The sequence below is a fragment of the Gavialis gangeticus genome, unplaced genomic scaffold (genome assembly GCF_001723915.1).
Source record: "Gavialis gangeticus isolate Ggan-Ray unplaced genomic scaffold, GavGan_comp1, whole genome shotgun sequence".
NCBI classification, from domain to species: Eukaryota; Metazoa; Chordata; order Crocodylia; family Gavialidae; genus Gavialis; species Gavialis gangeticus.
The window spans coordinates 41609060-41623305 of NW_017728993.1; the positions used below are offsets into that span (position 1 = coordinate 41609060).

The following is a 14246-nucleotide window of genomic DNA, read 5'->3' on the forward strand; positions in this document are numbered from 1 at the left end:
AGGTGATCCTCCCCCTCTACGCGACGCTGGTCAGGCCACAGCTGGAGTATTGTATTTTTTTTTTTTTTTTTTATCATTTTGATGGCTAAAATCCATTTTTATTTCTAAGACTTTCTTTTGGACTTTATTGATTTTTGTTTGTATTGTATTTTTGTTCTTTTTTAAATTGATGTTTATTGATTTAAATTTTCAGGGTTCAGGCAGGCACCAGCAGAGGGGCAGCCTGGCTGAAGGCCACAGCCTCCCACCCCTCCAGGCAGCACACGGGCAGCAGCTGGGCCCCAGGGGCACCCCTGTATGCCTTGTCCTGATCATGCTGCCTCTCCCCATGTTCTTAGAGCTCCTGCCCAACCTGGTCCCTGCATGCTCGAACTAGGGTGTATGGGGGTGCCCCCAGGGCTCAGCTGCTGCCCCAGCACTGCCTTGGGGGCAGGGGGGACGGGATGGGATGGGACAGGAGGCCATGGCCACCAAGTAGCAGGGCCCTCTGCTGATGCCATAAGGGGCTGCAGGGAGTGGGGAGCTGCTTCCTGCCCCAGGCTGGGTGACCGCTGCCTCTCCATAGTCCTAGAGCTCCTTCCTGGCCTGGCCAAACTCCTAGCAAGCCCTGATTACACAGGTGCCCCCTGCCTTGGATTTCCTTGCCCCGTCCCAGATTTGGGGGTTTTTTTATGTTCCCTTTCCATTAATTTTGATGATTACTGGTGGAAATATTTTTCTGTACATTTGGGAGTGACAGGTGAAATTGATGTTTATTGCTAAAAATCAAATCCTGCCAAACCTATATGTATCAAAGGGCATGTATATGGACCTAAGGTTTAAGGTTTTACTACCTCTCTTGTTAAGGAAAATGAGGAGTCTACACTTAATGCATGACAGCTTTGAACTGTATGTGCCATCACAGAAGGGCCATTCTTTAAATGAACAGACCACATGCACATGGGACCACTGTTCAGTTTCCCATTCTATAAAACCCTCTGTGCTTTTGTGTTGTTTGTTTTAGCAGACAGAAACTGCCTTCTGCTGTTAGAAATAACCTTAATGAGTAAATGTAAATAGTGCTGGCAGATCTTCTTGATGTGATTGATCTCAGTGGTAACAGCAGCCTTTTTGAAGATGCCTGCAAAGATTTTTTTTTAAAGATTTTTCCCTGAGAAATATACTGTCCTGACTGTGACCTTTATGTTACAGCCCTGAGGGGAGCTACACAGATGATGCAAACCAGGAAGTTCGAGGCCCACAGCAGCAGCATGCCCACCCTAATGAATTTGATGATGAATTTGAAGATGATGATCCCTTACCAGCTATCGGACACTGCAAAGCAATCTATCCCTTTGATGGTAAGGTTAATAACATGTAATATGATACTTTCAGTTAACCGCCCCCCTCTCCCCCCTCCCCCCCCCCGACCTCATATGGATTGTTTCTTAGGAGAGTCTTCTGTTTTCTCCATAAATAACCTAACAACATTAAGCAGCTGGTTTTAAGGTCAGGAGAAATATACCTTTGTGATGTTTTAAGAAAAATATTAAAGCAGCTATTGGCATATATTCAACTGTACAACAGGGGACCAGATTTTTGTCTGTAAACCCATGGTAGTTCATATATTCATTTCCATGGATTTTGGTACTTCCTGTTTATATACCTGAAAATTATATATTGAGAAAAAACTTGCTTTAAATTCTTCCTGAGCTTTGGGACTTTTGTCTCTCTTTTTCTCAGGTCACAATGAAGGCACCCTGGCAATGAAAGAAGGGGAAGTTTTATATGTTATTGAAGAAGATAAAGGAGATGGATGGACAAGAGCTCGAAGACAGAACGGAGAGGAAGGCTATGTGCCAACATCATACATAGATGTAACTCTAGAGAAAAGTAGCAAAGGTGCAGTAACCTATATCTAAACACTACACTTGCAGTTTACAGCTGTACATCCCAGAGGGAAAACACTAAATCACAGTTTCATGGAAGTATTAGGCTTTCCAAAGGCATAAGTGGTCTGTTCTCTTTATGAGTTCAGCTTAATTTTTTTTCAGAGTTAGCCAGTAGTAAAACTTGGGGAAAAGGGGGCAGGAAGGGGGAGCTTTTTCATTAAATAGGTCTGCAAATTTGACCAGTGCCATTTGCCTTTTATTTATCTGCTTTTAGCCGTCATCTTTTATAAATCATTGAATCTGACATATTGATTAGGTCACCATATTTTTAATGATTCTTTTCTTCAGTCTGATCTTAATTTTCATTTACTTCAGCAAGTAATTTAAAATTCTGTCTGTCTGACAATATACCAGACAATAACCCACTCCCTAAGGTGCAGTTTCTTTAAAGCCTCTTTAGACTCTCAGCATTCCTTCATCAGCAGCTTTAACTGTGCTACATGGATAGCCGAAAACTCTTAAAAGACAAACTAAAGCATTCTAACAACTGAGTTCAGTTACTGAAAACGTTCATATTTTTTCCTTGCTTTGTAAATATTTTGACAGCTTTCATTTCATAAGGAAATCAAGATTTATGATTCTCAGAGAGAAACTTGCACTCAGGAAGATTCTGTGTATTTTCTCTGTTCTCTTTAATTACCCATGTATGTATGTTGTCTGGCTTCTTTTTTTTCCAATGGTACTGGACCAAAATTATTGTGCATTTAATAACACTGCTTAGGACTGGAAATACTTCTGAAGTTACAACAGTGTTAAAATGCCACAAAACATGTTTTTTCCCATTGCATTCTCTGGCCTCTTCTTTGGCAAGTACCTGCTTTTGAGTTGTGACAAATGTTCTAGACTCCCAGTACAAGGGGCTTGGTATCCATAGCTAGGCTTCAGACTTCATTACCTATGGATTAAATATTCAAAGTTTAGTTGTACATCCATTTCCTTACTTAATGTTAAATGAACCTGGACTGGAAGTTAACTTGCACTATTTGAGTACTAGAAAACTGGCTATGCTGGAAATTCTGTTGGGGAAAAAAACCAGGAAAGCTGTTGCTTGCTATCAAATGTGGTTAATTCTTCAGGAATTAAATGCAAGGTCAAATCTATAGCCATTTGGAAAGGCCAATAAGAAATGAGCACCTCTCTGTCTTCCGAAGACCTTCAGTAACTCTGTTCTTTTCTTTTTCCTCTTGGACTGCAGGTTCCTGAAGCGGGTTTCTGAGAAAATGGGCGAGATGTTGAAGGAGGTTACATGCAGCTGCTTTTGGGGAGGGCATTAGGCTGGGAGGCACCATGAGAAGGGGAAAGCTAGTTGCATGAGTGCATGCAGACATACATTTATTCACTAACATTCTCAGCATTGCCATATGTAGCTAAGGACCTGTTACAAATTCTTAAATTTCTGCAGCAAAATAGGACTCCATTGCAACAGAATAAACTAAGGCAACCAGATCATGGTCCTAAGTACTGAAAGTTGCACAAACTGTTCACCAGTTTGTTACAGTTTATTGTCTCAGCTGTCTTCTTTTCCAGCCCCATTATAATTGGTAGTCATTCAAGACCCTGTCATTTGTCAGTGTCTGCATATGCCACCTCCGTGCTCGCCCTAACCTCCTCCTGCATGTCTAGAGTTCTCAGGCATGTCAGTCTAACCTTTTTCCTCCATTGCTTATCATCTTCTTTTTCATGTGTAGCAAAACCACTTTGTTTAAATATCTCCTGTACTAAAGTTTTCATCCTAGTGTCCATGTGTGCTGCTATAACTTTCCTACTGCAACTATCATTACATTCCAGTTTTTCAGCATTATAACTGATGTGAACCTTAATGTATTTATGTTGTTGATTTGGGGAAAAGAACACATCTCAGCTCTAGCTGACAGTGCAGTCAAAGGAGCTCCTAGAACTGTGGTCCATCTTCAGCACTTCGGTAACCTATAGTGAGCACTGAAAACCTGGCATGAACAACACAGAGATTCACCACCAGAAGACAAGTGACTGTTTTTAGAAGTCAACTGCTTGCCATTCAGACGCTGCCTTAAACTAGAGTGCCTAAATCTGTTGATTGCCAACACTACCATTACAGTATCCCACAAAGGGCTTTGGGTCTCAGCTCAGTATGACCTCCTGTAACTCCTTCCATGGTGCTGCAGCTGCTGAGGTAGCCACAGCAGGTGGTTTCTAGAGCTCTACCTTATGTGATACATGGTGCATCATACATTTTATGCATTGAAACTGAAGACATGGATCTGTTCATTTTACTTTAATGAATGTTTTTAAGATAATTTTTATGGAAATTTCTTCTTGATTGTCTCTTAATTTGGGGTTATGACACTCCAGTTTAATCACTGCAGTGCTAGATCTCTTCCCAGGTGATGCTTCATTGTATGGACCAGTTGAAATTTGAGTGATACTTTGTAATGATCTTTGTGCACTTTTACTTGTAAACAATTGAAATTTGGATGTTTATATGTGTAAATATAGTTGTCTGCAGAGCCCCTACTGCTCATGTTGTCTTGTCTCCCATTTGTGATTCTATTAATAGAATGTATCATATCTGATTTTAATAGGTAACATTAGGCTAGGGGAGGTAGTGGGAGGGATCTCTGTATCCGTTGAAGTTTCATCAACCCAGGCACTTGCTGTTTAGGGAAAGAATAGTGCAACATCCTGTTTTTCCATGGGGTTTGAAGCAATATTTGGATGCAGCAGTGCTGGATTCTTTTAAAAAAAATATGTCAGTGTTATTAGAAATCGTACTACCAGTAAAACTGAATCTGAGTGACTTGTGTGGCAGTTAATTCCTTTGTTACGTATACCACTATTACACAGCTGACCTAGCGTATTACATTTGGGGGCTATTAAATGCTAAAGTTTAGATTTTTGGATATTGTATACAGGGTTATTTATATAATGTGACATTACTCAATACTGACAAACTACATAGTGTAGTTTTTTTTTAAACCTAGTGCTTTTTTATTTTAAAGTTAGAGAAGGAAATGTGATCTGTGTTTTTTCTGCAAAGAGGTTTGCCTGGCTAACAGCCTTGCAGGTCATTGTTAGCACTTCCTGGTAAAGGACTAACTGTTCTTTTCATGCTACTGTTTGTTTTTCTAAAACCAGGATTTGCTTCCTGTGAAAGCAAGTTGCTTTCATAAGGGATAATGCAACCTGTATGAGAGTTATTAAATATAGAATAAACCATTTGTACTTGCACAGCTAGTTATAAATCACTATTCTGAACGTGAATTGTCTAAGGAATCTTACATTTTTCCAGTAATTTTTAATCCTTTTGTGCACATGTTGATTTCTTAAATGTTAAATGCTTTGTTTAAAAATAGTGTTCTCTGTTGAGAATATTTTCATGGAATAAAAAAAGAACCTTTTCATGGTTAAGATGGCTTGTCTCTTGTCTTTTGTCAACTTCAGAGGGATGTTTTTGTACCTTCTTTTTAATGCTGCAGTTCTCTAACTGACAAAAAGTAATATTAACAAATCAGGCCAGATTCTGCTACTTTTACTCTTGGATGGTGACTTGCTTCTCAAAGTTGAAATGATTGCAGTGGACCTAAATGTGGATTAGGGTGCCACATTCTGTAACTGCTACTGGAATATTGCATATTACAAGAAAACTTGCAGGGTGTACGAGGAGTTACACAGTACCAAGCTGGTGTTATGGGCCCATCTTAAAGAATTCAGTCCCTATTGGGAGTGACTTGAGTACAGATGTGAAACATGAATATCAATGTCCCAGGCTTTCCCATCTGAATAAATGACAGGTTTTGGATTTCCAGTCACATGAATGTGTGTGTGCAGTGATCTGTCTGTCGTAAGTAAACAATCCCTGCAGGGATTATCCTCCTTTGGTATTTGAAAGGATGCCCGGTCTCTAAGCCAATGATAGCATTTTAATTTTCTCCCCTCGGTGTGAGGACAGCTAGTGGGAAAAAGTGAACTAATGTACACTGGCAGATGTTAGAGAGGGCATAATCACTAACTAGTCCACTGCAATTTGAATCTTCTGTTGTGGCAGCAGAGAAAAAATATTTCCTTAAAATGATCGTGTTAACTCTCCATTATAATATGCAGTGATACTATGCATAATAGTTCACATAAAGATATACTTTAATTCACAACTGTATACGTACAGTTTCATATTTGTATAAGGAATATCATACAACTGATATTTTTTAAATGACATACCTACTATCATTTTCTATTTACACTAGACTGTTTCATGACTGAAAACATTAAGTAAAACAACATCAAATGTAATAACTACTGGACATTATAGACATTTTTATAAAGGTGATATCTGGTAAACTTCAGGACAACCTTGTAAAGGGCCATATGTTAAGTTTGACTGTTCAGGCATCATTAAAATAACATGGCTACATATTTAACAACAAATAAATAATTCATTTAGAAATCAGTAGTAATTTTAAACAACTCATAAATGTGCATTGTGCAATTTACAAGTCCTACGGATCCTGTGAATGCTAGAGGCTTGTGCAGTGTCAAATCAGCAAAAAAAACCTTTTTCTGGATTAACTGATGATCATTTGGAGGTTACCGTTTAAGATAATTATTTAAGAGTTTGTTAGATATTTAATAGTTCCACCTGCTTTACCGGAGGAGGTTCTAATTTTCGAGACAGTGCATTTAAAATCTGGTTGAATTTCTCGTATCTCTCCCTCTGATTTACTTGTGCGCCTTTGCTGCCCCACAGCAGTCTCATTTGAAATTCTGTCTTGAAGATCTCACTCATCTCTTCATCTGGTTGAAAGCCTAATGAGGAAAATAAGAGAGACAGAAGTGTGTCACTCAAACAGGCATGTGCTTGGCAGGAAGGGATTTTTAAGCTTGCATTCCTTCAAAGCAACATCTGTTTTAAAAAGCTGGGCTTGTTTTTACACTATTGGTTTCATGTTTAGAGTTATGAAAAAAGCTGGACAAATATTAAAATCCCTTACTGTGAGCCATGCTGCAGGAACACATACATGGCTCTGAGTTAATGAAAAGATAATTGACACTGGCTATTCTGATAACTGAGGAAAGTTTTGGCTCTTGGCCTCATGGCTAATGGTCTGGTCTTTAAAAATCTATGAAAACCTGTTAGATGAAGTCAGATGAGTGGCAGCTCCTGAAAAATGTCAGCATTCAAGGGGTGTTGCCTGCTTTAACTGTCTATAATTTCCCTGTATAATCTACCAGCCAGTATAATCAACCACCCACATGATGATGCTTGGTTTCAGTTACCCACCAGTGACTGATCATTACTCAAACTGCATGTGTGTGGACTTGGAGGGGGAAGAAGGTGCCCAGGTGGGGAGAGGGGCAATGCAGGCAAAATGTCCAAAGCTAGAATTGTGTCCAGGGGGAGGGGAGTGTTGAAGGACTCTCTTAATAGAAGCACTCTCTTTAATAGCTACAAAGCGCAGTATCGCTGCTGTCCCTCACCTAAGTGATGGCATACTTTGCAGGAACATATCCTCTTACCAGTAGGTTGAGGGCTTTACTCTCAGAGTCAGAGGGAGCCGTTCCACATACTGACCCACTGGCCTCCCTTGCAGCTCCCCTCTGCAGGTATTGAGCTTTCTTGGTCAATTTTGATTACATGAATGGCTGCAGATTATCGTTGCCCTATTGGGTGACTTCATCCTCAAGCAGGGTCATGGTTGCATAGATCCCCTTACCCAGCTCAGTCAGCTTTTTAACCTGTTGTCTGTATCCACCTAAATTCTACACCACTAAGTAAAGGAGAGGTAGTCAAAAAGAGTTTAAGTCAGGAGTGTCAAACTCACCTGATCCACTAGCCAAGGTGAGTGGTATGGGGCCAGTCCACAGGTTGGATCTGACTCAGAAGACCAGCCCCACATTCTGCATCTAGCGTGTGTTCTGGAGAGGCTGGAGTGAGCACCACTGGTGGCCCAGCCCTGCTCCAGCATTGTACTGCACATGGTGGCTGCTTTGGGACAAGCTGGAGCAGGCACCACATGCAGTGCACAGGCACAGGTAGTGCACATGCTACCTGTAGGTCACTGAGACCCATGGGCAGCACCATGGGTGGGATCCAGCCTATAGGCCAGGTCTTTGACACTCCTGCTTTACATCATTTTCTTTAGAGGTACTTAGTTGATCTAGCTATTAGCTATTAATGAGGCAGCAAGAATCCCTAATGGGGAGAGCATCGGTGGTGTACCTCAATTTTAGCAAGGCTTTTGACACGGTCTCCCACAGCATCCTCATAAGCAAGCTATGGAAACCTGACTGATTCATTGTGCCCAAAACTTTTCATCAATGGCTTGAACTGGGAAGAGGAACCAAGCAGCTTTCCCTAGGAGTGTGTCTTGTGTCTGCTACTGGTCTGTATCTTCATTAATGACTTGGAGGATGGAACAAAGTACACATTTAGTAAGTCTGAAGATGACACCAAGCTGGGTGGAGTAGCAGGACTAGGGGACAGGATTAGGATTCAAAATGACCTTGCTAAATTGGAAAAATGTCTGAAATAAATTGGATGAAATGGAGTGAGGACAAATGCACAGTGCTGTACCAGGAAAGAACAAGCAAGTGCATGCATACAAAGAGGGGAAGGTAGTTAGATTGCATTTGAACAAAAAAGGGAGCCAAGGGTCATACTAGATGCCCGCCTACAAGTTCTAGGAAGTTTCAACATGAAAATGTTCCTTTCTCCACTTTTTCTTTCCGTAGTGTAGGCTGAAGTCCCACAAATTGACTAAAGCATAAACATCCACCAGAACAATCCAACTGTGAATGGATGGGTAGAACAAAAGCACATTTCTGGCTAATTTACATTTTAATTGTTCCACTTCTGGCATATACTTGTGCCAGTTATGGCTGCTGTTCAGGTCTCAGTCAGCCAAGGGTCTTGGTAGACTGTGCAGCAGCTCTTTGTTACTTGAGCAAAACACATTTTCTGTCCACTCTGAGGAATGCTGAACTACTGAAATATGCAGGAAGACTTTTTTTTGGCCAAGATCCTTACCTTCCAATATCCTCTCTGCAGCCATTCTGTACATGTCAGCATGCTGTGCTATGCTACGGGCTGCAATTAAGTGCTTGAGCATTATTTCACAGCTTTGGTCAGTGTTTTCCCACAGGTCCAGTCCTTCAAAAGTGACAGTCTCTCGCTCCATCAAGGTAACTAAAGGCATCAGCAGTGGCACTGTGATGATATTTGGTGGAGAGCACACGGTCTCTGAAACAAATGGAAAAAAACCTCAGAACAATCATAAATCCTGCAGCTTTTCAGCTAATTATAGAGCAATATTTTTTCCTAAGAGATCCAAGCAATTTTGAGCATATTTTTGTCTTCTGTCATATGATGCAGTCTCTCAAAGCAGCATCCTTCCTGCCCAACTGACAAAACTACGCTTTACTAAGATAGTGCAAAACTATGCAGCACATCCATATGCTAAATTCTTAGGAACTGCCATGCAGCCCAAAAATTATTGGGCACCTACGTATCTTAGAGAACCTGTCACAGATCTGCAAGGGCAAAGCTTCCACTCACTCACTTCCACCTGCTTGAAGGGTTAATGCTCCCTCTCTTTTCCCTGGTTGTAGGGGATCTTAGCTCCTCTTCTGACTGCTTGCCATAAGAATGCAGGAGGGGGCATCTGAAGTGTGGAGGAGCAGTTACACCTGGCTTGGAGTTTTGGGAACCCTGAGCTTTCCTGCAAGGAGGAGCACCTAAGAGGATCAGAAGACTTAGCAAAGGCAGCAGACCCTGCTCCATCTCCCTTCTTGTATGGGAGGATTTGTCTCCTCTACTGGTTCCCCCTCTACTACACTGGGAGCAAGAAAAGAAGCAAAGTCTGCCATTCCCAGCTCTTTCATCCTGGCACAGTGGATCAGAGTGGGGGGAGAGGCTGGCAGTACAGGAGAGGTGTTGTTCATGTGTGCATGCATATCGTAGGTTGGCTTGCTGTAGCCCTGCCTGCAGAAGTCATAACATAGAATCACAGAGAAGTAGGGCTGGAAGGGACATCCAGAGGTCATACAGTCCAGCCCGCTGCCTGAATTAACTCCTCTTATTTTTCCTCTGTGCCACATTCCACTCACACAGAATGATGCAGCATCACTTAAGTACATGACGAACAGCTGAGCTACCCTTCTGCACTCATTTCTCACTGGCTTTCCTATAAGTTTTTTTGTACTTAGGATCATAGGAAAGCAGGACTGTAATGCATCTCATGAGTTCATCTAGTCCAGCCCCCTGCTCAAAGCAGGATCATCCCCGACTAAACCAGCCCAGCTGAGGGTCTGTCTAATATATTCTTGAAAACTTCTAGGGACGGAGATTCCACAACTTCTCCAGGTAGCCTGTTCCCATGTTTGACCAGCCTCATAGTTAGAAAGTTCCTCCTACTCTCCAACTTGAATTTCATGCTGAAGTTTGAGTCCATTGCTCCTAGCCCTGTCCCATGTAACTACAGAGAAAAGCCTATCTCCATCCTCTCTGTAACTGCTCTTCAGGTATTTGAAGACTTATCAAATCCCACCTCAGTCTTTTCTTATCCAAACTACATTGCCCTAATTCTTTCAGCTGTTCCTCACCAGCCATGCTCCCTAGGCCCCTAATCATTTTTGTCATTCTCTGCTGGACTCTTCAATCTGTCCACATCCTTCTTGAAGTGTGGGGCCCAAAACTGGATGCAGTACTGCACGTGAGGCCTCAACAGTGCTGAATAGAGCAAAAAGAATCACTCCCCTTGATTTGCAAGAGACACTCCTGTTGCAAGAGAGATGTTTTGTGTAATGAGAGTTGGGGGCTTTCAGGGCAAAGCCATAAGCAAGCCAAAGGGGCAAGTTGATAATCAAATGATTGCACCACATTCTACGTCCATCACTATATCAAGGTAGAGAGGGAGCAAGTCAAAAGTTCAGAAAAAATGTTATAAAAAAGCTGTCATCTTTCTTCATCTGATTTAATTGGATTTTTTTCTGAACGTAACTGTGGCAGGCCAGTGTCATGTGTGCCTGGCTGCAGTCCAGGTACTGCACTCACCTTTTCCTTCATGCAAGGCTTTGCTGAATGGTTTCAGCTGCTTTTCATAAGTAATGGCCATGTGGGTGTAGTGGTGCCGCAGTGTCGTCCAGGTTTGTTCCAACCTGGAGATCTGCTCAGACGAAAAAAGGAAAGGTCAAATTCTGATTTCACAACAGTTTATATTTAAAGCAGCTCTCTGGCCACTGGCAGGCAACAGAGATTTCACTGTAAAGTATCACAATAGGAAATCCTGTGTTGTTGGAGCCTGTGAAAAATTTATTTTTCAGATCCTGGCAGTCATTAATTCCTTGATGCCATGGAATAAGATGTCCTGGTATTTAAGCAAGATGACTGTGTGTTCTTTTGGCAGAAGCAAAACATACTGTTCTGTTCCCTTTATGGTCTTCTAGGACAATGTTCAAATCACCATTGGACCAAACACAGGTGAAGGATTTCTCCTACTCAGAAAACAAAAGCAGCATTCTTGGCACCACACCGAGAAAACCATCCACTCTCCTTAGCTGGTAGTACACTTTAAACTGAGCATTTTGGCAAGAGGGCAAAAAGATGGTTCCCTCATGAGTGATTTAAACTGGATCCCCAGATGAGTTTGAAAAGCAGAGGGGGTGGGGGGAATGCATTTTTTATTGTTCTTGAAGAACTGGATTGACAAGTAAGTAATTACTGTACAATGCCCATTTACACACAAAGGAATGCAACTTCCTGTTAGGGAGACCACTTGTAAGTTTTTTCTCGCTCCAAAGCTCTTATTCAAGGATCATATACAAAAACTCTCCCCCAGTTGGCCCACATGATTGTATAACTTTGTTCAGATAAATATTCTTAGCTGTATTCAAAATACTTCAATTTCTTTAGGACTTTACAGACTGTTCCCTGCTAGAGCTAGTTGCTCAACAGTCCAGTCCCTTGTTATCAAAGTGATCATTTCAAACAACCATCAAGACACTGAAGGATCGCAGAGGAAGATCTATTCAGAAGAGGCAGACCATCTGTAACTGCAAAAACAACTGTTTATCTCATTATTCACTTGTCTTTTAAATAGTATCAAACTGTTTCTTCTGCACCATCACACAGGCACTGCTTTAGAATGGGGCCTTGTTCTAGAAAGCAAGTTTTCAGCTTGTTCTAGCATCAGAACATATTAGTGTTTTGTTGTGATTCAAAGTGCTGTTGAGCTCATAATGACTTGAGTCTTGGCTCTTCTTTCTGTCTGGCTGCGTGGGAATGTGCTTGTTAGTGCCTACCCGTGTTGTCTCAAAGCACTTGTGTGAGGACCTGAAATAGCTGAGCTAAGCAGGAATCACCGAACAGCAAAGGAACGTTTTCTTTACCTGTGGCATTTCCAGCGCTTTCATAATAGCAGAGAATGCATACAAATCCCCCAGAACATCCTTCAGCTCCACGGCTACCTGGATGATTCTGTTCAGCGTTGCAGCTCTCTCTTCTAAGTTTCCTGTGCAGCCCAAAATATCCACAGCTATTCCTATGGCCATGGTGTTATGCCTGGAGGAAAGCAAGCCAGTCACAGATACAGTGACTTATTGATGACTGATAATAATGCTAGGTTAACAATCAAACAGTAGCAGAGAAAATCAAATCAAAGGCAAAATTAAAAGACCTTGCTGGCCCAAAGGAAGTCTGTGCGACTATTACAGACAAAGCTGCTCTTCCATGGCTCTCAGGGACAGCTGCCTTCTTATATCATATTAACAGGCTGCACTTTTGCGGCTACAAGATAACGAGTCTACTCACACTGCAAAGCCTAAACTTTTGCAGTGCTGCATTTTGGGTCCCCTGAGCGTCTCACTGGATAGTAGGCGTGGGGTTTGCTGCACCAGTAGGGCCAACTGTAAAAGGATGTTCTTCCCTCTGCAGTTAGGGAAGCAGTCTCTTGGCAAGTACCTAACGTAGCTACCTCTCTACTGCAAAAACAAAACCATCAGTGATCTCAGCATGATCTAGGAAACCCTCGCTTGCCCATTAAAGAGGATGGCAAACAAAGGTGTCATCCCAGCCAAATATTACGAACCTTTTCACTCTCTGCAATCTGAGTGTTTGCAACACAATTTAGGTCTCTCTCATCCCAGCATGTGGTGATTTTGCTGCACACAAAATGTTCCATTCAATAGGTGGAGAGTAACCCAGGAGCCGTACAAGTTGTGCTAAATGCTTTAAGTTACAATCTCAGTGGAGCCCAAACACCTCTTCAGAGGCCAGCAGGACCTGGCTCTAGAGAGAAATTTGTGTTGTGATCAGACTGCAGAGCTTCTCTTGAGTCTCTCTCTCTCCATATCTAAGTCACTTGTTTATTTCTGATAGTGGACCTCAGATTTTGGCTTGTGGCACATTTGGGGAATGAAACCAAGTCTGACTTTGCAGAAACCTTCTGTATCTGCCTGTGAATGCAGGACTGTGTTCTCTGTTTTCCAGGGCTTCTTACTTCAGCCTCAGTAGTCTTGCTAGCTTACCCTCTGTATTACAAAGTGATCCGGTGCTTTTTCTGTATGTTTATAGTGCAAAGTTCCCTTTGTGGCAGGTCTGTAGCTACGTTTTGTCCTGTCTCCATGTCACTGCCCTTTTTTGTTATGAAAGACAGGATGCCACATGGATGAACTGCTTCAGTCTCATTCCACCTCCTCTCCCCCCCGCAGCCTTGGTGAACTCCTAAAATCATCCCTTTTGGTCCAAAATTCAGCAAACTGCTGAAGTCTGTGCAGACACAAGGCTAGGAATCAAGGGTGGAAGCAGTAGGAAGATGTTGTGAATGAAGTTCCTTTGAGGCCTCTTGCCAAGTTCTTGAAAGGCCTCTTGGATAACTCTCCCCTCTAACAACTCTTCACCCATCTGTGTCCAAAGAGGATCAGAACCCCTGCAGTCCCTCATGAGAGTTGAGGGTGTTGAGCATTTCCGAAGATCAGCCCTCAAACACCCAGCTTTCCCTCTCACCATGGTGTTGCTCAGTGTGGCCCGAGAGCTCCTTTACCCACACAGCTGTGCCAGATCTCAGCAGTAGTGTAACCGAGGAGGGCCAGAGAGGCACCAGCCCTGAGCACTGGCATATAGGAGGCACCAGTCTGCCAGGACTCTTTCCTGCAGCAGGTGCAGAGCCAAGTAGGTGCAGCCCTATGCCCAGCTGTGCATCTGGAGGGGGATGAAATGAGGCCCCAGCTGGGAGGCTTTGCCAGGAGAGGTGCAGGAGTCCTGTCCCCCAGGGCGGGAGTAAACAGGGCACCGGGAGCAGTCTCAGGAAGCCCATGCCACTGCCTGCACCTCAGCAGCAGCAGCTC

The 14246-nt window shown here is 42.5% G+C and overlaps 2 protein-coding genes across 6 annotated transcripts in view; one reads left to right on the forward strand and one right to left on the reverse strand.

Annotated features, from left to right (window-relative positions):
- FNBP1L (formin binding protein 1 like) overlaps positions 1-5318 on the forward strand; it is a 72442-nt gene extending 67124 nt beyond the window's left edge. The window contains exons 15-17 of the mRNA XM_019501630.1: positions 1192-1340; positions 1723-1881; positions 3127-5318. Coding sequence (XP_019357175.1) covers positions 1192-1340; positions 1723-1881; positions 3127-3134 — 316 coding nt within the window. The 3' untranslated portion in view covers positions 3135-5318. The remainder of the gene's footprint in view (positions 1-1191; positions 1341-1722; positions 1882-3126) is intronic.
- The window catches only part of BCAR3 (breast cancer anti-estrogen resistance 3), a 174620-nt gene continuing 162344 nt past the window's right edge, over positions 1971-14246 (reverse strand). For 4 of the 5 annotated variants that reach the window (XM_019501625.1, XM_019501627.1, XM_019501628.1 and 1 more), the window contains 4 exons: positions 12291-12462; positions 10957-11068; positions 8932-9144; positions 6026-6710 (listed from right to left, as the gene is read on the reverse strand). In XM_019501625.1, the coding sequence (XP_019357170.1) occupies positions 6523-6710; positions 8932-9144; positions 10957-11068; positions 12291-12462 (685 nt within the window). In that variant the 3' untranslated portion in view covers positions 6026-6522. Of the gene's footprint in view, positions 2827-6025; positions 6711-8931; positions 9145-10956; positions 11069-12290; positions 12463-14246 lie in introns of those variants that run through there. The other variant, XM_019501626.1, reaches the window with a different exon arrangement.